Raw genomic sequence first — 26,057 nt, forward strand, 5'->3', positions numbered from 1 at the left:
CTGGGAATTGGGCTGACCCGGCCGAGACCCCTCTGTGGGAGGAAGGGCGAATGGCTTTCCTACTATGGCAGCCAAAGGCCCGCCGGCCTCGCTCGGCTGCTGAGAAGGGCCCCGCCCTTCGCTGAGGAAGCGGCGTGTTCGTTATTCTAAGCCGGAGGATGGAAGCGCCGCCACTAGGATAGGCCGATTAGTTTGCCTCCCTGGCAAGCCTCGCCATGGCCTCGGCCAAGTCCCACACCGATACGTCCGTGTTAGAGCGCCGAGGCAGTGTCGGTGGGTATATGGCTCCCGGGAGAAGCGAGCTCCTGGCGGGGAGGAGGCCAGGCCGGCGCATCCCCCATTTTGGGGCCTCGTTCAACAGCTCGGCAAGCCTGGCTCGGGCCCAGCACTTTCCTTCACGGTTCTGCCTTTCTCCTCGTCTTCCTGTCTATACACGTGGGGGTGGCTTTAAAAACGAGGAGGTGGCGATGTCTCCGGGGTTACTACATCTACTTTCCAAGAGAAAGTGAAGTCAAAACCAAAAAAAACAGACATAGCAATGATACTGCTATTGTTTGAAACGCGCGGTGCTAAATGTAAATCCTGTTGATGTCAATGTACCCTTATCTAAAACAGTATGTGCATGACAAAAACGTGTTTTGAATGTGTGTAATTTACAGCGCCAAGAACCTGAGATTGGCGATCAGTCCCCACGTAAATATGTAATATTATTTTCTGCTGTGAAAGACAGTAACTTAACTTTTGCTTGATCGGGTCTGAGAATTTAGATCTTTTAGAGTACAATTCTATGGATGTTTAAACAGAAAAAAAAATCATCCAACCCCCAGTTTAGCATGGGACTGTGCCATTGGTTAGTTTCTCACATTCCCTTTGTGTGTTTTTCTAAAAAATCATGCATTATAGGTAATGTGAAGCCTCGACTGACTCACAGCAGAGAGCTAGAAATGAAAACGACCCTTCAGGAGTTATTGATCTACATCATTTTTCTAACAGATCTATGTATATGTAAGTCCATGGGGTAAAGAGATTATTTACCATTGATTTCCCCCCTGCAAATGTTATTTTATTAGATACAAATAATTAATTAGATATTTTTCAAGCTACGTTTAGAAAATGATGTTTGCAAACTGTTATAAAGCTAGAGTATGCCATCCACTGGGGATTTTTTTCCAATTATTTAGCAATCACACTAGCAGAGAGGAGTAAAAGGGGAGTGAACGGAAATGCAGTTTGTTCATGTCATTCTGCACAAATGCAGCCATAGTGTGCATGTGTGAAAACCAGAAATACAGCTTTAAATGTGCTTATATTGGGTTTTAAACTGAATGAAGACCCTGGAGGAAAGTTGATTTTAAATTGCATTTCAACACAAAAATGCAAGAAAGTGGAAATGCAAATGTAAATCAACTTTCCCATTCCCAAATGTGTACAACTCTATGAAAGGAAATGATGAGTGGAAGACAAAAAAGTACTTTAGAAATATGTGTGTTCACAGAGAAAGAGGAACTTTAAAGGAAGTTACAGTGGAGTGGGTGGGCAGATAATGCAGAAAGCTAGATGGCTTTCTATCAAACTGCGCTAACTAAATCATGATGGGATTATATCCGAGTCTAGTTGTAGGGCAGTATAGCCCAATATCCAGAGTAGGTGAAAGAGTATCGTCTTCCACACAAGCTGGAGTGGATGTGTATAACACAGGTAATGCACATAAATGGAAATGGAGTGAGATTCCCACATGATCATTCTGAAGTGATAATTAAGAAGTAATCCTATGGATTTCACCCTTGTTAGATGGAAGTCTCCATACTCAGAGGCATCTGTGTATCAAATTCCTGTTGGACTGCTGCCAGCAGCGCAGAAGGAGTGACTTAGGCAATTTTTGCCTCTCCACATTCCTGTTTTGTTTTGCTTTGCTTCTAGACAGGCCTCTGAGGAGGCTGGGATTAGAAAAGCCATAGGATTCTTCATAATTCTGCGTCTCCTCTTCCTGCCCACCAGAATACCCCTTGCAGACCTCTCCAAGATCCTTCAAGGCCACATTCCGCAGGGGCCGGGAAGGATTGGGGGAAAGGATTGGATTCCAGATCCCCCTTCTGAGTGTCTATGGCCTCACAGCAGGACTCCAAAGATTGGAGTCTCTCCTGCTAAGATTTTGGTCTAGCTCTCACACATACAAAATCGTCTCTTTATCCATTATGGTTGGTGGCATGTGGTTATGTACATGAAGCTTCTTTGTATAGCACTGCATTGCAAGAGCTGTGTTTTCTACTTAGTTGAGATGATAATTGCCTGTTTGTTTCCTCTGACATTTGATTTGGCCTATTAAACAGTTAAGAAAGAATTTTTCTTCTGGGGTCTTATTAATAAACTTAGCATGTGTGTTTGCTAATCTGGACAGTCTTCCTGTTTCATTTTGTTACATGGGATTTCTCCCTGATTTCTTTTTTATTAGTGACATTTGGAATGGTGAGCACAGATATGTATTACCTAAACAGAGTTATGTCGAATCTTTTTCTGGAAACCCCTCTGTCAGATAACGATAAAACTGACTTCATGTCCATGGCCAGCATTATTGACTTTTGGCAGGTAATGTTTTTATTTTGTATTTTTGCTGTTATAGGCAAAGCATATTTTTAAAATTATTCTATAGCTGTGTAGAATTTGGCCACTTTTATAGACTCTTCAACTGGATTTGGATAATATGATAACCAACGGTGGGTTAAATAGTGAATGGTGGGTTAAATAGTCAACAGTTTGTTATTGTATTGTCTGTTGGGCTTTTTTCACACCATGGTTGATGATTCATCCAAAATAACCAATGCTGTGCAGAGTTGATTATTTGAATAACCGATGGTTATCATGTCGCGTGTCTGGCACTGTTGACTATTTCAGCATACACGATTATTTTTGGCAACTACAAAGTCTGCTGGCAAAAGCGACCAAAGCAGCTGTTGCTGCTCTAGCCTGGCCAGCAGAACTCACAATGGCTGATGGGATACCAGCTGGAGGACTCAGGGAGAGAGAGAGAGGGTGGGCGATGTGTCAATCAGATACACCATTGACTAATATTCAACACAACACTGGCTTTAAACCACACCATGGGTGATTATAATCATGTCGTGTGGGGAATAACCCCTCAATAATCAACTGTGGTGTCACTGTTTCAGCTTGGAATTTACTGCAGATAAAAAAAGAATACAGCCCAGCAGCTCTTGTGCACGCATGTATGGATTCTGATTTACATACAGAGCTCTGCATGCACAGAAAATTTACTGCTATCCTACTGTATGTCCATGGGGAATTTCCCTTAATAGAAGAAAGCAAGAGGTGATTGCACTTATGGGATTTTGAACCATAGTCAATGGTTTTAAGGCATAATCCTATATTCATTTACCTGGGAACAAATCCCAAGTTATTTCTGAGTAGACATAGTAGACTGAGTAGGATTTCTCAGTTAGTGGAATTCAGGATCCCACTGAAAATAATTACTGTTGAAAGGATTTACTTTGCCAAGTGAAATGATTAGTTTATGGCTGCCTAGATAATATGAGTAAAGTAAAACAAAAAACAAAAAAAATCCAAAACAAAACGTTTTACAATGCCTTTGTGCCTGCTGGGTTTCCAGCTCTAACCATGGAATGTCAAACCATTTTAGATTCCAAGTAAAAACATTTCAAAGAGTGGGTTTATTCTGTTAAATAAAACATTAATATCTGCTTATTTCATGTAATGTAGTTTCTAGAAGGACCACTTCTGGATGGCCTTTATTGGAACTCGTGGTACAATGATAATTCTACATCGATCCACAGAAATAGCAGCCACATCTACTATGAGAACTTACTGTTAGGAGTACCTCAAATTAGGCAACTCAAAATCCGTAACGACACATGTTCTATATATCCCTCTTTCCGGGCATTTATGAGAGGGTGCTACGGTAAATACCGCTATGTAAATGAGGATAGAGAAAGCTTTGGCTTTAAGAATGATACTGAGTAAGTATATAAAGACATTTACCTTTTTTCTCGGAGGATAAAGCTATAAATAGATACTAGTTTTGATGGCTATATGCTACCTCAAGTATCAGAGGCAGTATGCTTATGTACACTAGTTGATGGGGAACATGAGTAGGAGGGTACTGTCATACTCATGTCCTGCTTGTGGGTTTCCCATGGGCTACTGGTTGGCCACTGTGTGAACAAAATGGTGGTCTAGATGGACCCTTGGTCTGATCCAGCATGGCTATTCTTATGTTCTTGCTGTTCTCTTTTCATCTGAATACATTTTAAACACATTTAAGCCAAATAAAGTTAACAGTGAGATCTGGCTTTCTTAGGAAGATTGGGAAATCCCATTATAAATACAGTTCTACTATCTAAATAATCAAAAGTCTAAAAACGTGTCAATGAGTTCAGATAGTGCCGTCTTGCTGTACAATGAAAACATCTACAAGATTAAAACATGTACAATGAAAACATCTGTGTTTTAATTGTGCATGTTTTAATCTTGTAAACCACCTTGAGTCCCAGTACTGAGGAAAAGGTGGGATATAAATAATAATAATAATAATAATAATAATAATAATAATAATAAATCACAGCAAACCAAATACTGGTCCAGTTTGGAACAGATATGCATGAGCCTGGAGCTCATACCACCCCTTCCTACTGTTAATCTCCTGCACCCCAGTCCTGAGAGAGGTGAACTTGCAGGGGCTTCAACACTTACTCAGATTTCAGTTTCCTAGAAAGAGGGCACTGGAGACTTGTGGTGTTTCATACATATTCTTGCCCCTCTTGGCTTATAAAAGCTAGCATGGATGGAACAGCTGGCTGGGCTAGGGAAGTGATTAATGCCTCTTTGTGAGAGGGAGTGGTCCCAGGCTGTCTGAAAGGGGCGGTAGTGAGACCACTCCTGAAGAAATTTTCCCTGGACCCGGAAAATCTTAATAACTATAGGCCAGTGGCAAATGTTTCATTCCTGAGTAAAGTCCTTGAGCAGGTGGTTGCGAGCCAGCTCTAGACACTCTTGGATGAGACCGATTATCTGGATCCATTTCAGTCAGGTTTTAGGCCTGGCTTTGGTATGGAAATAGCCTTGGTTGACCTGTATGATGACCGATGTCGGGAGAAAGACAGGGGGAGTGTGACTCTGTTGATTCTCCTTGATCTCTTAGTGGCTTTCGATGCTATTGACCATGGTATCTTTCTGGGGCAACTATCTGAGTTGGGAGTGGGAGGAACTGCATTGCAGTGGTTCCACTCTTACTGGGCGGGTCGGCTCCAGAAGGTGGTGCTTGAGGGATATTGCTTGGACCTGTGGATTCTCCAGTATGGGGTTCTGCAGGGGTCAGTTTTGTCCCCCATGCTGTTTAACATTTACATGAAACCGTTGAGTGTGGTCATCTGGAGTTTTGGAGTGCGTTGTCATCAATACGCTGATGACACACAGCTCTATTTCTCCTTCTCGTCTCCTTCAGGTGAGGCTGTGGATGTGCTGAATTCGTGCCTGGTTGCGACAATGGACTGGATGAAGGCTAATAAACTGAAAATCCAGACAAGACTGAGATGCTGTTAGTGGGTGGTTCTGCTGACCAGATGGAGGTTGTTCAACCTGTTCTGGTGGGGTTGCACTCCCCCTGAAGAAGCAAGTTTGTAACTTGGGGGTTCTCTTAGAACCATCTTTGTCATTTGAGGCTCAGGTGGCCTTGGTGGCATAGAGTGCCTCCTACCAACTTTGGTTTTGTGGCCCAGTTTTCCCCCTATCTGGAGAGGGATAACCTGGCTTCAGTTGTCTATGCTCTAATAACCTCCAGGTTAGATTACTGCAATGCACTCTATGTGGAGCTTCATCAGTCCTGGATCTGTTTTTATAGTTGTTTATGAAGTTGATTATAATTGTTTTTAGATATGTGTTTCTGTGTATGTTGTATATTTTTGTGGTTTTAAATTTTGTATATTGTTTTTTGTTGTTTTAATTTTATGTAACCTGCCCAGAGAGCTTGGGCTATGAGGCATTATAGAGATGATGATGATGATGATGATGATAGTAATATAATATCTAGACTGTGCTGAGGATGAAGGCCCAGAGCATTACAAGTCCAAGCAAACCCTACTTCCTTTCAGCTGCTCAGGGATCTTCTTCTGCTAGACAAAAGCCAATCACTCCTTTTGTCTTAGATTCATCCTTCCCCCAGTTTCATTTTTTCCTACCTCTCAGGCCTTGTAAAAAAAAAATGGTTACCAAAGGTTGACTTGCTCAAAAGACTGCATTGGGGAAAATCCTTAGTGTCTTTGTACTCAGCACCACTGAATTGTAAGGTACCCCGGGAGCAATATAGACTGACCCCAAACAACACCTTGCTTCTCAACATGCTGAGATTGAAGACTTCCGGGGTTAATTAACCATGGTTTCCCATTCTTTCTGAACCAGGAAATAATGGTTACCAAGATCAGAACTACATATGATCTGAAACCAACTTCAAACCGTAATTTTTAACATCAAATTCTCCTGGTGCACTTAGAAGATTTTACTGATGCATATTTACTTTAGATGTTTAAAATGTTTCCTAAACTTTCTTTTTTACAATCTTTTGGCACCTTTATACTTTTTCATGGGCATGTGAATAGAAAGGGGAGGTATACTTTTTACAAGCTTAACTGTATGATTCTTCTTCACAGGGTACAGTGCCCATGCACTGAGGGTTCCCCATAGAGTTCAATAGGACCCTGTTTCTCCCCTTTCCGGTTACGTGTGCATAGGCCCTCATGCATCGGTAGTGCAATAGGCTGTTGTAGTCTGTATGTGTCCCCATCCAGCTCTCCCCTCTCCTCAGTCAGATTATATGAGTTGATATGGGAGACGTGCACAGAGTTTCCATTCCCCAGACAGTCATGGCACACTGTCTGTGTGCCAGGCTGGATCCGAAGAAGGATTCAGGCTGTATTCCAAAGGAAGGGCCAAACTAGATGGGATGATATCCATGCATTTTGCCGAATGGCTTTTTTAAAGTCACTAGCAGGTGTGAGGGACTTATCTGGATTGGGACCCTAGTGGGGGAGCAACATCTTTAACCCTTTGCCAACTGCTGTGGTTTTGATCTGGATGGGCTGGGGGGCATATTTGCTGTTTGTATTGAAAGAAAAGCACAAATGGTCATCTTTCTTTCAGTGCAAATAGCAGGTGCCTAGTGGGCCCAATGCACCATTTATTTTTTAAGTCTTTCGGAAGCTAAGAGTGACTGAATAAAGTATTCAAATGGGGAAAGAGTGCTTTCTGTGAGTTGATGTGTACCACTCCCTTCTCTCCAACAGGTGGCATTATTCCAGTTCTAAAGCACTCTCTCCATGGCATTGGGGCCTTATTGATCTATACAGTAGTGGAGGATTTATGTTCACCTTGCCCAAGTCAAAGGAAATATGTTCAGAGAAGCTGGCTTTTCTCAAGAGAAATAACTGGATCACCAGAGGGACGAGGGTCATTTTCATTGACTTTTCAATGTATAATGCCAATGTAAACCTCTTCTGCATAGTCAGGTGAGCTCTTCCATTCACTGCCCTTGAAATCCCATTTTCAAGATAAATTTACTGGAGTACCTGTCCTCTCAAGGCCTAAGGGACCTCCATATGATAAGGCTCATGAAAAAGGCACACCCTGCTTTCCTGTAGACACTGACCTTGTTTGAATGTAATGACCAGCCATCAGTTTAAAAACTGAGGAGCTGTTGCTTTTATTCCACAAGCTACAATTGGCTCCTACATAAGTTGTGGAGCATGACATCCAAACCCAGGAGCTAAACAACCCAGCGGCTAAGCAATTGTTTGTTGTCGGGTTAGCTGCTGGGCTATTTTGTCCCTAAACAATCCAGCAGTTTAGGTTTGGTCGTCACGTTCTGCAGCCTATGAAAGAGCTGATCAACACATGTCCCCCTCGTGTACAATGGGTGGGTTGTTATGTGTGAATAGTCCCAGCATCTCTCCCTCAGCGCTGCCGCAAGACATTTTGCTTCCTGTGGCAATGAACAAGATGGCACTTCCACCCCCTTTTCCATATACAGAAACCGACTGGACTGGCATTCGAAACTTACGGTGATAGGACAACATCGTCCACCGCACCGGAGGACAGTAGACTAGCCTAGGGGGTACAGAGTGTGCTGTGTGGCACACCACTCTGTTCTCCATGGACAGCATCCATGTTTACTTCCATTTCACAGGCTTGTGGTAGAATTTCCTGCAACAGGCGGTGCAATCCCTTCTTGGCAATTCCACTCCGTAAAGCTTCTCAGATACGTCACCTATTATGATTATTTCCTGGCCTCTTGCGAAGTCATCTTTTGCCTCTTCATCTTCACTTTCATCATCCAAGAACTCATAAAAATGAAGAAGCTGAAAAAAGATTATTTTAGAGATGCCTGGAACTGGCTAGATATGTTATTGCTCATGGTATGTCTCTACATTTACATGTGACTACAGCAGAAAAAGGGAATTATGACAGATATCATATTGGATGGGGAAGCTATACTGAGGAGAGGGAGAAATCTATGTTGAGGAAGAGAATACTGGTGCCTAATGTGGTGACCAGAGAAGGATTTTAAGTGTTACATTCCATGGAGGCCCAACATTTTGTTTTGGGTGGCTGAAGGCAGGGTTGGGGAACGTCAGGCCCAGGTGCCACACTCCCTTCGCTGTTCTCCAGACTACTAATCATTTGGTGGTTTCCTGCATTTTATGCCATTTTCCCCCATTCTAAAAGTTGGAAAAGCCTCTCCTAAAGCTTAATTACTGGGAGTAAGCATTTCTAAGCTGGGCATGGGTGGGTGTTGGACCATACCCCTTTTCCTTTGGCCCCTTGCGCCCTTTTCCCCATGCCCACCACTAGAATGTGCCCCGACGTGAGCTTTTCCAAAATTGAACCTGGCCCTCAGACAGAAAGAGATTCCTCACCCCAGACTGAAGGAAATACAAGGATAAAAACGTAAAGGCCACTTGAAAAATTAATGCGTAAGTAGCCGGGTTTTACGCACTGCAGTTCAGTTTTGATAACCTGGCCTAAAGCGGTCAAAGTACAAAGTTCATTGTGGCCCACTGCCCATATGTAAATTAAGATATATGTAATTTACTGTGGGTCTGCTGGTAATCAGAATTATTCTATATCCTTACATGGGTGGGCAACTTGTGGATCTCCAGATGTTTTGGTCTACAACTCCCATGGTCCCTCACCATTGGCTTTGCAGACTAGGACTGATGGAAGTTGAAGGCTGAAAACATCTGGAGGGCCACAAATTGGCCACCCAGCACGAAAGTAGTGCTCAAAAATGGTTGTGTATTAGTTTTAGTGTAAAGCAGGATATTTTAGGATACACTGTAAACTTACGTCATTTTTATTATCGGTTTAGTCTGGCTTTCCCAAAGGATCTGGACTACAACAGCTAAAGTGCTGAAAAACGTCATGCATATGCTGTTTTTAAAAACAAACAAACTAAAAGACTCCTCAAGTAGATACTCTGCTTACATGCTGCTGTTTCAATGCATATATGACTTGCAGGCATGAATTATTTACCCTCCTGAGCCCTTTTTTGATCAGCCTCATTAAGAATATATAAGAAAATCTAGATTGCAACTTTATGAACCTTTGTGTGTGTGTTTTTCCTTTCCAGTTGTCTGTTTTTGCTATTGCCTTCAATGTTTACCGAACTGTTGAAGTGTCCAGGCTGATGGAAGATCTGCTCTCCAATTCAGATGCTTATCCAGACTTCTATTTCCTTGGATTCTGGCAGACCCGTTACAATAATATGATTTCAGTAAATGTCTTCTTTGCATGGATAAAGGTACTGCTCACGCCACAATCCTGTTTTGAGAATTAACTAAGGAACATTTGCATGGGTGTTCATGGATCTTTCCCCTCTCCTGCCTATATTCATGATCTCAGATGAGGCTTATTATGAAAAGGCTGTATACCTTATTTGTCAGGGAGAAGCTCCACAGATATGGCTTCTCCTATCAACAAGATGGTGAAAGAGATTCACTATTATGTTCTTTCTCATCTTCCTCTAAAAGATACTGGAGAACTCTTAAAGTTTAGGAGATAGAACTTCCATCCCAGTGGGCTGAACTAGATATTACGTTGGAGATAGAGATCATGGTGTCTTCTTGTATAAATTAATGCTAATACAGGTGAGGGCTGATGTGGAATGGAACCATGATGCTGGGAAAGTGGGGAGGGTTGTCTAACCATTCCCCAGAGAGACCATAGATCAAGTATGGGCAACAGGTGGTCCCACTACTATCCAGAATTTGGGGGGACCCCCAAAAAAAGTAATAACAAAAACCACATTCTTTTGCAAACAAAATGGCATCCATAATCAGTATGGATTGCAAAAAGAGTCAAAAGGAAACTAATTTTGACACTTTGGGCACTCTGAAGTAGCCACGGATGCCATTTTTAAAAAAATATTTCAAACCCCTCCCATTTTGGGCATCCACTGAGGGAGGGGTACAGCCTGCAGGGGAGGTCTGAGGTCCCCTGGACCTCCTGAATTTGCCTACCCCTGGTTCTGTCCAGATTGACCCCCACTGAAGCTGCTATTAGCCATATACTGTTTATACTGTAGTTTAATACTTTGAATGATTTTAATTTTTGTAAACCGCCCAGAGAGCTCCGGCTATTGGGCGGTATAGAAATGTAATAAATAAATAAATAAATAAAGGAAAAAGCATGTGACCCAGTGCCCTCTATACACAAGTAGTTGGACCATGGAGTTGTTGTGTTTGGGGTTCTCACTGATATTACCCTGACCCCTTGATTCAATAATTCATTTTGTTTTGGAAACAGCAGCATGGGAAGCTCCCAGGAGGGAGGGCTAGCATACTTGTATATGTGTTTTATTTAGATTAAAGGGGGTTGCTCCCATAGAACTACAGAAACATGCAAATGCTTATCTGGTTGCCAAGTCACCACCCAGTCAGCAGACCCTAGAATGCTTTTAAACTGGCCAATCCAGAGCCTTGGTGAGAAATATGGCCCAATCCTAAAGCATTTCCATCCACTATACCAGTCAAAAAGTTTAGATACTACATGGCTAACCCTCACGATAACTTTTGTATATGAGTAGCTAATTATCGTCTGCTATACTACTCTTGCCCTGTACATCCAGCTAGATTTAAATCAGTTAAGGGCAAAGAACCTCCCTGAGCTTTCTTTTAATTCTCTGGAGTCAAACTTTTGCTTCCTTTGTTCTAACACATCATGAGTACTGTCTATCTCAGAGGCATCGGTCCCTTTGTACGCTTTGTTTTGAATCCTATAACAGCTCTTGAGTTTAGGAAGCAGCTGTAATTTCTTTTTGCTTGACATGCCTCACACATTCGCCTGGAGAGATCAGTTTTGCCTTGTATACCCAGAGAGAAACCTTTACCCATTGGTAAAGTGCTCATTGAGTCCAAAGCCATTTTCCATATGAGTTGTCTTGGAATCTAACGGTAGTGGTCAAACAGAGAGCCTAGAGCATTGGAAAGCTGCTATCGAAGGTCTCGTGTCAAGTGGTGCAACTGTTTTGGCCACCATTTTAAAACCTAAGCAGAAGCCCTGTTTTAAAAACATAAGAACTGCCATGCTGGATCAGACTGAGGGTCCATCTAGTCCAGCACTCTGTTCACTCAGTGGCCAACCAGCTGTCGACCAGGGACCAACAAAGCAGAACATGGTGCAACAGCACCCTCCTACCCATGATCCCAGCAACTGGTGCACACAGGCTTGCTGCTTCAGATACTGGAGGTAGCACATAATCATCAGGGCTTGTAGCCGTTGATAGCCTTCTCCTCCAGGAATTTATCCAAGCCCCTTTTAAAGCCATCCAAACTGGTGGCCATCACCATGTCTTGTGGTAGTGAATTCCATAATTTAACCATGCACTGTGTGAAGAAGTACTTCCTTTTATTTGTCCTGAATCTCCCACCAATCAGCTTTATGTCTTTCCACTCTAAATTTTATTCATAAACCAAATTGTGGTAGTTCTAGGGTTCCAAGTAATGAGTAAACTTCCGTTTGGTCTTCCTTTCACTGCAAATACCAGGAGATCAAGAATCCAAATATATTTGAAAAGCCATTGCCTTTCTCGATTACCTGGTACTCAATAGTGCCTAAGTAGCTTGAGGCTTTTGTTCCTTTTTTTAATTTGTTATTCACAGCTGACAAACCTTGTGGTATTTTTGCAATGATTTGTAACCAACAATGAAGTGAATTATTTTGGGTTTCCTTTAATTTCAGATAATTATAACCACTTATGCTCTGTTTCTTTTCCTTTCTTCCTCTAAAACTGTCAATGTCCATCCCTGCCATTGTCACTAGCACTTGAATTTTCAATGGACATATAGCCTTCCAATCCTCTGCCTTGCTATTTCCATAGTGCCTCTTTCCACTCCTCACTTGGTAAACTCTTATTTCACCTAATCTCATTCTTTATTTTATGTTAGACATATTAGAAATAACATCCATATCCTAGGGGTTTGGAATACTAACCAAACCATTTTTCTCTGTTGTAATGCATGTGCATATGTGTATATAGAAGAACTTCTGGAAAAACAAAATCTATACTTTTGGACTTAAATGATAGTTTGAGCTAATTTCTCCACGTTAGAAGTTCCTCAATTTGTAGAAACTTAGAGCTTCTCCACATGGAGCTTTTATCCTGCGATTGCGATTGGTTATTCACAGATGTTTGCGGGTCCTTTACATTATGTTATCAACCTCTAGTGTCTCTGCTGTATTTTCCAAGCATTTCTGCGGCTTAATTTGAAACTTAACAAAAAGATCCACTGTCAGTCATTCTGACTTATACGTGAAAATACCGTATTTCTTCGATTCTAAGACACTATCGATTGTAAGACGCACACTAATTTCAGTACCACCAACAGAAAAAAGCTTTGATTCAAAGAAATAATAAACACACCCGCGATTCTAAGACGCACCCCATTTTTAGAGATGTTTATATGGGGGGAAAAGTGTGTCTTAGAATCGAAATATGGTAGAACATAGTGCTTTATATATACAACCACTAGATGGCACTGTTGTTAATGAAACACAGATCTCACAGATAAATAGGAGAAAATGGGGAGCTAGTAAAGGGCTGATCTTCTCCTGCAAAGAACCCGGAAGCAGAAACCCGGGTAAAATCTCAGGACAAAAAGCCTCAATGTGGAGAAGCTTCTAGTGTGTAAAGCTGCTGTATGCACGTCACATCTCTCGCAAAGGTCCCTTTTTTCCTGCAATCATTGTTACACATACACACATGCGTGTTCATGTGGCCATGTGAATGAGGATGCATGGCAAAAAAGTCTATGTTTTATCCACTGGGCTAATGGCATCAGAAAGGGAAGAAAGGGTTTACCCCCTTCCACTTGCACTTCAGCTCCAATTGGCACCCCTATGGCTCAAGAAAAAGATATGGAGAGATCTATTCATGGAAATCAATGGAACAAATTAGTCATGACTGCCAAGTCCCATTGATTTCACTGGGTGTTCTTTAAGCTTGACTAAGTTTGGATTCAGCCAAATATTTATAATGTTTAATATTGATTTCCTGATCTTTTATGTGAAGGATGCTTTAAGCAGGCAATTTTAAGCCTCCAGAGTAGTTTTTGGTCTCAGTGTTGTCCTAATTTAACCGGTTTTGTTTTCTTCCAGATATTTAAATACATAAGCTTTAACAAGACCATGACCCAGCTGTCTTCCACTCTGTCCCGCTGTGCTAAAGACATCATTGGATTCGCCATCATGTTCTTTATCATCTTCTTTGCATATGCACAGTTGGGTTACCTGGTCTTTGGGTCACAAGTGGATGAGTTTGCTACGTTTCAGAATTGCATGTATGGAGTCTCCCAAGCTTTCTAATATTGTTATATTGTCAGTTAGAGCAGCACGTCCTTAAGTAGAGAAACTCAAAGCATGGAATATTTGATGGTGGTGTACTGTGGGAGACCTAAGCTGCCTGGTATCTCTGAACCTCATAAGCCTTGCTAAAAGTATATGGGTGGGACAGGCAGTGGCAACGTATAAATGAGAGGCAAGAGAGCAAAGCATATCCTGGTTTAGTGAGTAAAGTCTACTGTTGTTCCACCAGAGAATGCCCCATTTACTCACAGTCATTTTAAAAAAGCTTGCTTTGGCTTGCACCGAAGCACTTTACCTGATGTTAATCATTATTATTATTATTATTATTATTATTACGTTTTGTTTTATTACATACATTATATACATGCTCCCTCCCCATACCCCATGCTGGATCCCTTTCTCACTGCATCCCCTTCCAGTTCAAATCCCTTCCAGGCACAGAGAGGTGTGATGGCTTCTATGTACACTGCTGCAAGCAGGGCACAAACTGGATCATGCCCTAAGCTTTTGCAAAGTATATTTTAATCTCTTGATTTGCCATTGCATTGCTTTAGGTGCTATGCTGGGAAGCAAGGTAAAAACCTGAAAATAATCATGAAAATGGCGTTACAGTTCGGCCCAATTCCAACAAAATAGGTTTGGAAGCTCAGAACAGGCACTGGTAATCAGTGATGATTCATATTTTTAAATTTCATATAAACTGTATGATATAATACATTTTACAGTGTAAACCTATGCATGGTTACCTAGAATTAAGAATTACTCTGTTCAGTGGGGATTACTCCCAGGTCAGAGTGCATAGGATTACAGCCTTAATATAAATTGGAGAAGAACATTGTATAGTTAACTGTTTCTATATTTCTGCTTCCTCTCAAGTTTTACCCAGTTTCGTATTGTGCTTGGAGATTTTAACTTTGCCAGTATAGAGCACGCAAACCGAATTCTTGGACCAATTTACTTCATCACGTTTGTATTCTTTGTATTCTTTGTACTCCTGGTAAGTTCTGTTTTAGATCATTCAGGTGGAATACGAAGTATTAAAAATAAAAAGTAATTCTATTATCCTAAATTAGGGGTGGCTGACTGAGGGAGTTTATTATTATTATTATTATTATTATTATTTATTTATTTATATAGCACCATCAATGTACATGGTGCTGTACAGAGTAAAACAGTAAATAGCAAGACCCTGCCGCATAGGCTTACAATCTAATAAAATCATAGTAAAACAATAAGGAGGGGAAGAGAATGCAAACAGGTACAGGGTAGGGTAAGCAGGCACTGGGTAGGGAAAAACTAACAGTAGAAAGTAACAGTAGACGTCTGCACAGAGATTACTCTGTACCTCCCTGGTACTCGAGAATATCAAACATCCCCTGAAAGTTGTAATATTTGTTAGAAGTCTTAAATGCTTGCTTTTATTATTCATTCAGCCACTTTTTGTGCATATAGAACCCACAGTACATGGAGGGGTCCTATAAGGGCTTTTCCATTCACTTAAGTGGAGGCAGCTCTGCATATACAAACGCAGACGCTGGCTTCGTTTCAACAGCAAGTTAAAATGTGGCTTTTTATCATAGCCTTTGAGGGCTAAATTTGCCTAAAGCTGCACATAATTCCTATTGTCTTGTTAATTATTTAATACATTTTAGCTGTGCAAATTATTTATTGTTTTAGACTGTTTGAATTGATTTTACCTGTAAGCCGCCCTGAGATCCTAATGATATAGGATGGGATACAAATGTTTAAATAAATAAATAAATAAAAATATACAAAACCCTCACTTTATGCTATGTTGGGGAACTGGGATATACAGAAAGCAAAAAGAGAACTTGTTCTCAAAGTTGTCAAAGGAAACATGTTCATTTAAGCCCCAAACTATTCAGAGACAAAAGCTCCTTCATCAGGGACAATCTGAAGAAGATAGCAATTATACAAAGTGAATAACTTCACACACAAATTTCAATGAATAAAACATTGTAAATGCTTTAAGAGAATAAAAGCATCTGGTTTTTTTAAAAAATCATTATTTTATAAAAGAAGTAAAAGTACAAACATAAGGACAAGAGGAAGGAACAACATAAATAGCATTAAAACAACTATTATAAGTCTGAATAAAAACATTTTTTAATTTAAAAAACAAACATTATTGCAACAAACCAGAACACCAAAAATATCACTGTAAGTTCGTAGTAAAAACCTAAATGTTTAAAATGAATACCTTATAAAATGCAAATGCTGCAAACAAACTAAGCCATCTTGCTAAGGTGGTGGTTATCCTTCATATACTATAAGGAGGAAAGAATATTCCTTCTATTGCTGCCTATGAGCAGTAGAACAGTGACATTTTAACAATGCATGCTAATTAAAGAGGCAAAGCTGTAAATTGTTAGGGAGTGAATTCACGAGCTACACTCTGCTTGCTAGTATAAGTTCAAACATTTTCTCGTGAAATACAGCTTGCTCGTACATGTAACAGAAAACCTATTGTATACATTTGAATGGCATGGACCTATTCTATATTATATTTGGAATAGGTGCAGATATAATATGGATATCATACATTCTCCAAGCACTTGTTTACAACAGAAGTAAGTGATTTACATCTTCATTTAACCCAAGAAGTGACAAATTCTTGAGCTGGAATATTCAGAACTGGGCTATGCCTCTGGAAACAGGTGCATATCCTCAGCTGGATAAGGAAGCACACACAGTGACAAGTGTTGCTCATGTGATTCGCAGCTCAGTCCTGCAGTTTGAGTTGTACATGTGGAGTGCCAGTCAGACAATTGGTGATAGGGCCTGCCAATTAGCTGTTTAGGAGAGAAAGAGAATGGGGTGATGGATTTATATCCCCGTTGAATCCTTATCACCATTTAGAACTCACCAGCACCATCAACAATTAGGCAGGTATACTTAGCTGGATTGGGGTGTACGGTGGTAGAGTCATGTTAGATGTCAGAATCTCACACTTGCATTCTAACAATATATTTTGATTAAAGTGAAATTTTATGCTCACTTACTTGAATTCAGTGGGACTTACTTTCAAGTAGACACGCATAAGATTTGGCTGTGAGCACTGGCAGACCCTGTTTACACCAGTGCAACACTGACAGAATTATGTCCAACTTCCACTATCCATGGCATGAAATTATCCTGCTGTTGCAGCATTCAGAGCTGACTTTTGTTTCAGTGGTCTCCGCAGTGCTAAGCTTAGTAATGGGTTGTTAAAGGGTCAGGGGGAAAAGAAGATGAGAGGAAGAGAGAGTGGTCTTCAAATGTGTGTGCGTTTGGAACCCAATTTCAGAAAGGCCACGTTCATGTTTGTCTATTCTCTCTGGTTCAGATGGTGACATTAAAAGACCAGAGTTGGAGGTGGGTTGTAGCAGTCTTTTTTCATAATTTGTTTTGGTTAGGTAGCCCTGCCAATTTAATTAGACAAGTCTTGATGTTATCAATGGGAACAGTAGAGCCACCTCGCTTATGTAAAATGTACATAAACCTTTTAATAATTGTCATTGAGACCTGAGAAGATGAGAAAATAATTATAGTCAGGCATCTCATTTCCCCCACACCCCACAAAAATTGAGTTGTTTAAATGTGGGATGTGCTTCTGTGGCTGCTGTCCTATACATACTTACATGGAAGTAAGCCCCAAAATTCCTTTTGAGCCAATGCACTGTCTATGTCATGGGGCGGACACTGTCCCTTTCTCATGAAGGGCCCTAGCCTGCTATGTCTCCTTGTAAGCAGGTGGGTGTCAGTCTGTCAAGCCAAGCAGCAGACTGAGACACTTGCTTATGAATAGATCTGCTCTGGGTAGGCTCACCAATATGCTGCTTGAAACAGTAGCGTACACAGAGGGATCTCCTCTCTGGCAAAGCACCCCCAGCTTTTCATTCCAAGTGGCAAGCTTGTATAGGTCAGCGTTCCTTATAGTAGCTATCCAGGCATCATGAGGAACATTGCAGTGAAGTTTACTTTGTACCACTTTAAAAAGGCTATAACGTCCCACAACAAATTGTAGAAATTAAACCCTAATCATGTCATCCAGAGAACAGTTGTTTTTCGGTGGTTGATTAATGAAATAAATGAATAGGGACACCAACTGACAAAAAGTTGTAGACTATACCAACTATTCTTCCTCCAGGAGGAAATAGCTGATGAAGTCAGCACATTACTCTAGGGACACTGGAAGGAGCCAACAGCCAGTTATAAATAAATTATAAAATTAATAGAAACTAGTTATTGCCAACCATAAGCAAGGTAGGTGTAGCCCTGTTCTACTATGACTATCCTTCTTTTTCTTGGTCTCTGCCTCTTGCACATGGTTATTGGGTTTACTTATCATACTGCTCTGTTACTACTCTGACAGTATTGCTTTTGAATACAATAGTTCAGATTAGGTAAGGTCTGAGATCATTCTCTGATTCTATAAAGATACAAATTCTTTTTTGCACAGAACATGTTCTTGGCGATCATTAATGATACATACTCTGAAGTGAAAGCTGACTTTTCAGTTACCCCAAACAGAGAATTTGAGATCAGTGACCTTATTAGACAGGTAAGCACCTAAGTCTTGTTCATATAAATATTGTCAGCAACAAAATAAGTGTTTTGAATATAATGAGTAGTTGCTACGTACATAGTTTTCCTCAGCATTTTATTAAAAAGGTGCTTTAAAGAGGCAGCTCAATAAATACCTTCTATTGTTCCATTTACTTGAGCAGTAATTCACTTGGCTTCAGCACATGTATGGCTACATACACAAGAACCTGGTTCATAACACTAATCGTGGTTTATTTAACCTGTGGCTTATTGAATTCTGAGTTGTCATGATATGCAAACCCAGCCATGCTAACGAACCATGGGTTGTTAACTATGAACAACCCAGAGAGAGAACCAATGGTTTGTTGTTGGGTCATGAACTCTGGCATGTTTAAATCATGGGTTGTGAACCTAGAACTTTGGTTGTTCATGGGTTGTTTCACCAGGCTACAGAAGCAGCAGGCAAGAGTGGTCATAAAAACTAGGTTCACAAGTTAGCACTCTACATGCCAGTATTGTAGCACTGCAAAGGCATTTGGGATACTGGGAGGGAGCAGTAGAAGGAAAAGGGAAACAAAGAAGCCAGAGATTGAAAAACAGTGACTTATTCAGTTGTCTACCAGACACTCTGGGTAGTACAACAAACCATGGGTTAGCTATGGTTTAACTAAACCATGGGTTAGTGTTATGTGTGGAACAGGTCAGTGAATGTGATTTTGCTTCCTCATTGTGAGTTGCATCTCATTACAGAATACAGGGAGTGATTTTTGGTTGGCTGTTCCTATGAGGTGTGCCCATGTGAACAGTTCCCCGAAGCAAAATCTACTTTTACAGTGGAAACTCACCATTTGATTCCCATCTTGTCTTCATGTTTACGGGTTATAGCCTTGACCATCCTTATACTAGGACAAAATGCTGCACGTCTTGTGACTTGTGAAAGCACCCTAAATACCTTTATATTGCCCATGGCTTCTTTCTGACAACATTGTTTTTAAACATGGTTTTACTAGCAACCGCCAATCTGGACATGCAGAGCACAGCACACAGAAAACAAACAAAAAGAAAGAAATGTGAATTTTGCATTGGTGATGAATGTGCATACCTACTTTTACTGGGACAAACAGGTCTGGGAACACTGAAGATCTCATGTGGCATTTAGCTATTAAAGAGCAGATTCCCCCCCCCCCAGCCACTTAGTTTGATCAGCCCCAAGAGTGGCTATTATCAATTGTCTATTTTCCATGCTGATATATGCAATCTTACATTTAAAAAAAATCTTCTTGTCCCACGGGGAAACTTTGCTCTACATTTAAAAATGGATTAATTGTAAAATAACTCAGTTAAGAGATGAGTTGCCACCCATGCAAATGGGCTGGCTGAAGCATTTCTGTGGTTACTTTTAGAACTGCTAATTCTCCATTGTGCAAGTGGTTGCTCTTGCTGGTGCAACACAATCAGTATGAGCCTAGCAGCCCTGTTGGATGTGGCCCTATAGACTGGAACTATATTTAGGCATATGTAACTGGGCTGCCTGAGAGTGTCAACAGATGGGAGTAAACCGTGTTTCCCTACCATCACTATCGCCTCCTGCTGCTGTCCCACAATAGTGACAATTTCTTGACATAGGGAAAGAAAGAGGAAGCAGCAACGACCATGTGGCCCATTCAGTGGGTGTTTTTATTGTGCTGCTTTTCCTGCACACAGCAGGAAATGGCGGCAAGTTTCACTCTAAAAAAATAAGTCGGATTTACCAGGGTCTAATTTGTCACGGAAAAAAGACCAGAAGGGGTGAGAGAGACGCGGGAGGTGTCATCAAAAGGACGCATGAAAACCCGTGAGTGAGCAGTAACGAGCGTGCGATAAAACGCTCGTCTGATGATGCCCTGAAGCTGACTTCCCTGCTCTATCCTCTCCATGGCAGCCCCTTGAAAATGTGACACAGAGGGTCTGAGGACCCTGCTGAACAAGGTGGGCTGAGATGTGGGTATAGAGGGGGAATCCCTGAAAATCTGGGGGAGTCAAGTTCCATGAGTGGAGCCCTTCTGTCCATGGATCCAATCCTATCACATTTCTCTTTACTTCTGCTCTCTGCCTCAGAAGAGACTTACACATTCCAGTCTGCACAGGAGATAGATCCAAGTAGCTCCTACATTTAATATTTTCAATATAAAGAGACATTATTGTGTCCTTGTCCCAACAGCCTTTATTAATGCATGCTGAAATTGTTTTGCACCTAAAAGACTAATCCTAATAAGTGGAGTGACCATATGGAAAGGAGGATGGGGCTCCTGTATCTTTAAAAGTTTTACTGAAAAGGGAATTTCAGCAGGTGGTGAAATACCCTCTTCACTGCAACAGTTAAAGCTGCAGGAGCCCTGCCCTCTTTTGTATCTGATCATTCTAGACCTTTTCATATGGTCACCCTAAATTAAGTCTGGCTAGCATTACCTGCATGCTAAGTAGCATGCTACTCATGCACACTGCAACTTTAGAACTCCAACAACATGTCCACCACATGTTCTCCCCCACCCCCACCCCCCACCCTGGGATTTTGTTTAATATCCTGCTGAAAGAAGAGTTCTGAGAACTCAGACATTTTCATACTATTTTGCTACATTTTAGTAGCTCATAACTATGATTTTTGGAAATGTTCAGTTAATAGTACTATTTTTATATTGTTCTTAGAGTTACAATAAAGCTCTAGTCAAACTCAAACTGAAAAGACAGACGTCACAGACAGAAGACTTGTATGGTATGAAAAGGTAGGAATCAAACTTCAGGAATGCTGTTGCTTTTGTTTAACTTTCTGCTCCTTTAATTTCTGTGTGCGTGCTAATGATAACACTATAGGGAAAAGCAAACCCAGAGCTGCTCATGTTTTGAAAGAAATAATTTACTTTTTTAACACACAATAAAAATATATATTCTGATATATTTCACCTGACCTTCCATTGTGTAGTTCACCAACATTTCTTCCACCCAATAAAAAATCAAGGAATTATGCTTAACATGGATTATTGTTGTGTATGTTTTTCTTGTTAGACAGTCCACCTCCAGAGCAGATGCAGCCAAGCATATCTCCAGAGTCAGTAGTTTGGATAAGGTAGGTCTTACACTTCTGTTTTCCACCCATAAACTCAGTCCGTATAGTAAGACAATAAGAAAACAGCATGGATTGGTTCTATGCCATAGGATGTAAACACCAGTGCAGTATAATAGTCTTTTACATCCCAGGAGTCATCTGACAGTTTCAACATAATAAAAAGCCATTGGTAGTTTTCTTTTAGAACAAAAGTTGCTTATAGCATCACCGGAATATCTAAAGTGCTCACAATTGTGCAGTCTGTATTTGTAATGTTAAATACTTATCTGCATAGTGACTTTTAAAAATAGGAATCATAACTAATGGCTCCTGAACCAAATCTGACTCCGGAGGGAATGCCATCTAGCCCTTCAGTTACAGCCATATAAATGGGGAAAGTATTATGGAGGGAAAGGTAACTGTGGCATTGGTAAGAGAACTTGCTGTCAAACTACCTGTGGGGTGAGAAGTGAAGCCATGGTTGGCTACCCCCTAACCCATTGCTCAAAGTGCTCCTTCAGATGTTGTTATTACTCAACAGAGTTTTCAAAATTCCATGCTGTAGGCATTTGAAGCAGACTAGCCCGGTTTAGAAGAAATGGTCATGCATTTAATCAACAAGGGAGTGGAAAGCAGGACTGCCCCAGTTAGCCCCACCTCAATCTTGTGCATGCTGACTTGCCCCACCTCCTGATGCCCGCATGTAGAACGTGAAAGCGTGCAGAGAAGAAGTCTTCACACATATAGCTGTACCATATAGTCTGGCGCTCTGAAGGGTTGGATGTCAAGGAAGGGTAAACCAGTGTGCATGACATTGGGGGGTGGGGCTAGCCAGCACATCCCTATACATGTGTTGATTCAATGCATGGCAATTCTTCTGAATTGGCTGTGTTCATGCACTAGATCAGTGGTTCCCAAACTTTTTCAGGTAACCGCCCCCTTGGATCCACAAACTCATGCCCAGTGCCCCCTACCCTATAAAAATCATTATTCAGAATAGCCGTTTTCAACGACCCACTAAGGAAGATAATAACAATAAAATTCAAAACAGTAACAATTAATTGAATATTTATTCAAAATCCGAAGCACCCGCCTCAGGCTTGCTGAGGGAGGGAGGGAAAAGAGAGCGAACGCTTCTGTTTTACAGCCGGCATGGCAGGGCACACCAAGCAGGGTTTGTCTCTTCATTAGCGTTTTGGTGCTTTGGAAACATTTCAATTCACCGTTAAAAGGACTCTTCTTAAACGGTATTAATACATGTGTGGATTCTTCCCTTAGATGGCTTGGGACCAAACTACCTTCTCCCATAAAAATGTCCCTGGGTGTTAAGACCTTCTGGAGAGGCGCTTCTCGGAAAATACCACCTCGAGCGCCCCCCTGCCACCCCTTTGCCTCTTAGCACCCCCTGCTGCCCCCTTGCCTCTTAACGCCCCCCTATGCAATCCCACCGCCCCCAAAGGGGCAGTACCGCCCACTTTGGGAACCACTGCACTAGATTAACTAGCTTAGATTACTTCTGCTCGTCTATGACCGTAATAAATTTAATTGATTGATTGATTGAGCTTAGATTACAAGTGGGTTTGTGGGTTCATGGTGAACAAAAGTTTTTCTGATGGTCACCACTCCCTTTCAAGGGAGAGACTTTCAGCTCTAAATTCTCCGCTGAGACTGTCTAGATTTTGTTCCCAAAAAAGCTAAATTCTCTGGGTTGGTGTGTGGAAGGCATCCCACAGTGGGTTAATTCCCCCTTTCCCATCTGATGCAAGGAGACATCTGTCATGGGTTAACTCCTCCGACTGCCCAGGACAGGCAAGGAATATGTGACCATGTTTAAGCACCAATGCATCCTTGGCTGAGATATGTAGGATAGCAACTTAGAAAAATCCAAATTCTTTCATTAGGCATTATAAAATCAACACATATGCCTATGCAGATATCTGCTTTGGTCGAAGGATACTGCATCAGGTGGTAGAATCAGAGTAGATTCAGTTAATTCATAAGTCTTCTTCCTACCCAAATTTGCACTTAGCTTTAGCATATCCCATTATGGGATGTCTTCCTCACACCAACCTGGCGAATGGAATATTGGTACTTACTGAGAAGGTTCTTTCTGAGGAAGACATCCCAACCATAGCTGTATATACATATAGTTCTACAGTAGCTGCCCTCTGCCCTCAAGCTGGTCCTCCTGAGGGGTTCTAATCAGTTAAGTCTTTCATATGTGATAACATTTATCTGCATGGTCTTGTGGTGCTCTCCCACCTGGGAGAGTTTCTGCTTTTCTCTATTTCTGAGCTCTAGTCATGGATGGAATTAGCAAAGAGGAGCCTGGGACCAACCAAGTACTAGAAAATCTGCCTCATGGTCCCTGCTTTTTCCTGGGTAATAGGGGGAGTTAACCCATTGTGGAACGCCTTCCACACACTATCCCATAAGGAACCTCCTCAGTAAGTACCAATGTTCCATTCTGCAAATTGTTTAAGTTATGCAAATTGAGCAAATCTGTATCACCTTTCTTTGCCTAGTTTCCTCTGCATTGTTCATTTGAGTTTTCACTATTAATGGGAGGAGGAGGAATGCCAAGGCTACTGCAAACCTGACAGAGCCAGAACCTGACTCCTGAGATTTCCCAACCCACCCATGTTGAACCCTATCTTTGTAGACACTATCAGTGGCAAGAAATGTGGTTTTGAAAAAAGTATGGCGAGATTTTCAGAAAGCTGAATTCTTTACCCAGTACTACATTCCACATGATGTAGAATCACAGCCCTCCCTGCATGTATTCCTTTTGTACTCAATTTGTGTTTGTTTACATGGATCGGAAAGAGGGATTTGTTTTAAGAAAAGAAAATGTCTTGCCCTAAATGCTCCTTCTTCCTCCTTCCCTGATTTGTATGTGTGTACTTCCTACAAGTTTACTTGAGCAAGGGTATAATGCAGTATATCCACAGTGGGGAATGCATTAATGGATGGCATTTTTTGTTTTGTAAATGATACTGTGTGTCTGCAGGATTTCAGCAGGAATCGCAAACCTTCAACCTCAGTAACTCATGATTCAGTTTCCCAGAATGAATTTCAAAGGTATGCTGCTGTTTAGTGTCATCATCCTAGTGGGCTCATTATTTTTTCACCAAAAGTGTTGGATGGTGAAAGTGCTGCAGTTGTGACCCACTTTAGGGCAAGCTGCAAAGTAGGAGATGAATGGCAGCACAAGAAGAGAGTGTGACCCTCACCTAGGCAGTTTCCCATGCAAATTCCATGGCTTTTAAAATACTAATTTATCATGGAGAATTCAAATCAGAGGCATCATTCAGATTGAAGCTAGCTTGACATTTGGCACTCAATGAATTTAGCAGAGAGAGAAAGTCAAACTCATGCCCACCTAAATAGTATGCCTTTATTAAGGGAATGCCATGTATGACTTTGGGTAAACAATCGTTCTTTGAAATAGCCGTCCTTCATTTGGCTCTTTTCAAAAAACATTTAAATTTCATTTCGTTTATTACATTTTTGCACCACCTAATAGCCAAAACCAGTTTATAGAGATTGAAGAACTTAAGAATACAATATTGTACATAATATAAAACATACACACACACACACACAATTTTCAGTCAATAATAATGATCAACCAGCATACCACTGACTCCATTAAAGAGAGCAATATAGCTATTTCTGGGGATAAAGGCTGGTGATAGTGACATTAACCCTATTGCAGAGCCACTAAACTTACCAAGATTTTATTGCTGCAATACTGAAAGGGCGCAGAGGGCTTCAGTAGTGTTTGGAAGATATCAAAAGATGCAACCTGAAAAGCAGCACAGGGCCGGATCTACACTACTGTTTTAAAGCGTTTTATAACAGTTATAAAGCGCTATAAAACTGTTATAAAGCGCTTTAAAGCAATAGTGTAGATCCGGCCCTGGAGATCTGATAAAGGGACTACACATTAAGGTCCTGATTTCTGTCACTGAAGCATCTGATATGCCCCTAGGCAAGAATTCTAACATTTCTCCTCCCACACACACAAATGCCCTTTATACTGGTACATTTTTATGTTTCTAATTTTTCTCCCTTGTTCTAGGCTTTCCAGATACACAGCACACCTTGAGAGACAATTGAAGGAAATGAACTCTAAGCTTAACACACTTATGAAATCTGTTCCTAAAGAAAACTAAAATAGTGAGTGGTGAGGACTAATTTTACAACTGGGGACCAGCCCTGTGAGAGGCTGGACTGAAACAGTAGTCACAACAACAGGCATACATCTTTCTCTTAGTGCTGCTACTACATCAGCATTATTTGATTTCTGATGTGCCACAAAAGGGTTTGTTTGGTGAAGGCTGAGTCATCCCAGAGACAGGAGCAGTAGCACAGCTCTGCATCATTGTGCCCCAGTATAAGTAATAAGTCTTTTTGTCTTTGGGGTATTTTTAAGACAAATGGTTCAAAGCAGGAGATAGTCGTTTGTATCAAGATCTAGGCATACTTAAGAGTGGGCCCATTAAATCAGTAGTACTTGTAGTCATAAGTCGTGTTGATT

At 41.1% G+C, this 26,057-nt stretch overlaps 1 protein-coding gene across 1 annotated transcript; it reads left to right on the plus strand.

The window, feature by feature from the left end:
- Positions 1 to 215: 215 nt before the first annotated feature.
- Positions 216 to 25,692, plus strand: PKD2L2 (polycystin 2 like 2, transient receptor potential cation channel). Its single transcript, XM_063121552.1, has 14 exons — positions 216 to 273; positions 904 to 1,005; positions 2,453 to 2,586; positions 3,736 to 3,992; positions 7,311 to 7,532; positions 8,210 to 8,438; positions 9,653 to 9,823; positions 13,678 to 13,859; positions 14,761 to 14,881; positions 18,347 to 18,448; positions 21,118 to 21,194; positions 21,475 to 21,517; positions 24,525 to 24,595; positions 25,599 to 25,692. Exons 1-14 carry the CDS (start codon positions 216 to 218, stop codon positions 25,690 to 25,692), a joined length of 1,863 nt encoding a protein of 620 aa, XP_062977622.1.
- Positions 25,693 to 26,057: the final 365 nt, after the last annotated feature.

This window comes from Elgaria multicarinata, chromosome 3 (assembly GCF_023053635.1).
Source record: "Elgaria multicarinata webbii isolate HBS135686 ecotype San Diego chromosome 3, rElgMul1.1.pri, whole genome shotgun sequence".
Taxonomy (NCBI): domain Eukaryota; kingdom Metazoa; phylum Chordata; class Lepidosauria; order Squamata; family Anguidae; genus Elgaria; species Elgaria multicarinata.

Bases quoted from the DNA above. Each gene is read 5' to 3' on its own strand.
- PKD2L2 (XM_063121552.1), top strand. From the start codon at position 216: ATGGCCTCGGCCAAGTCCCACACCGATACGTCCGTGTTAGAGCGCCGA. The intron at 8,439-9,652 runs GTATGTCTCTAC...TTTCCTTTCCAG, and splicing joins TAGATATGTTATTGCTCATG to TTGTCTGTTTTTGCTATTGC. The intron at 9,824-13,677 runs GTACTGCTCACG...GTTTTCTTCCAG, and splicing joins TCTTCTTTGCATGGATAAAG to ATATTTAAATACATAAGCTT.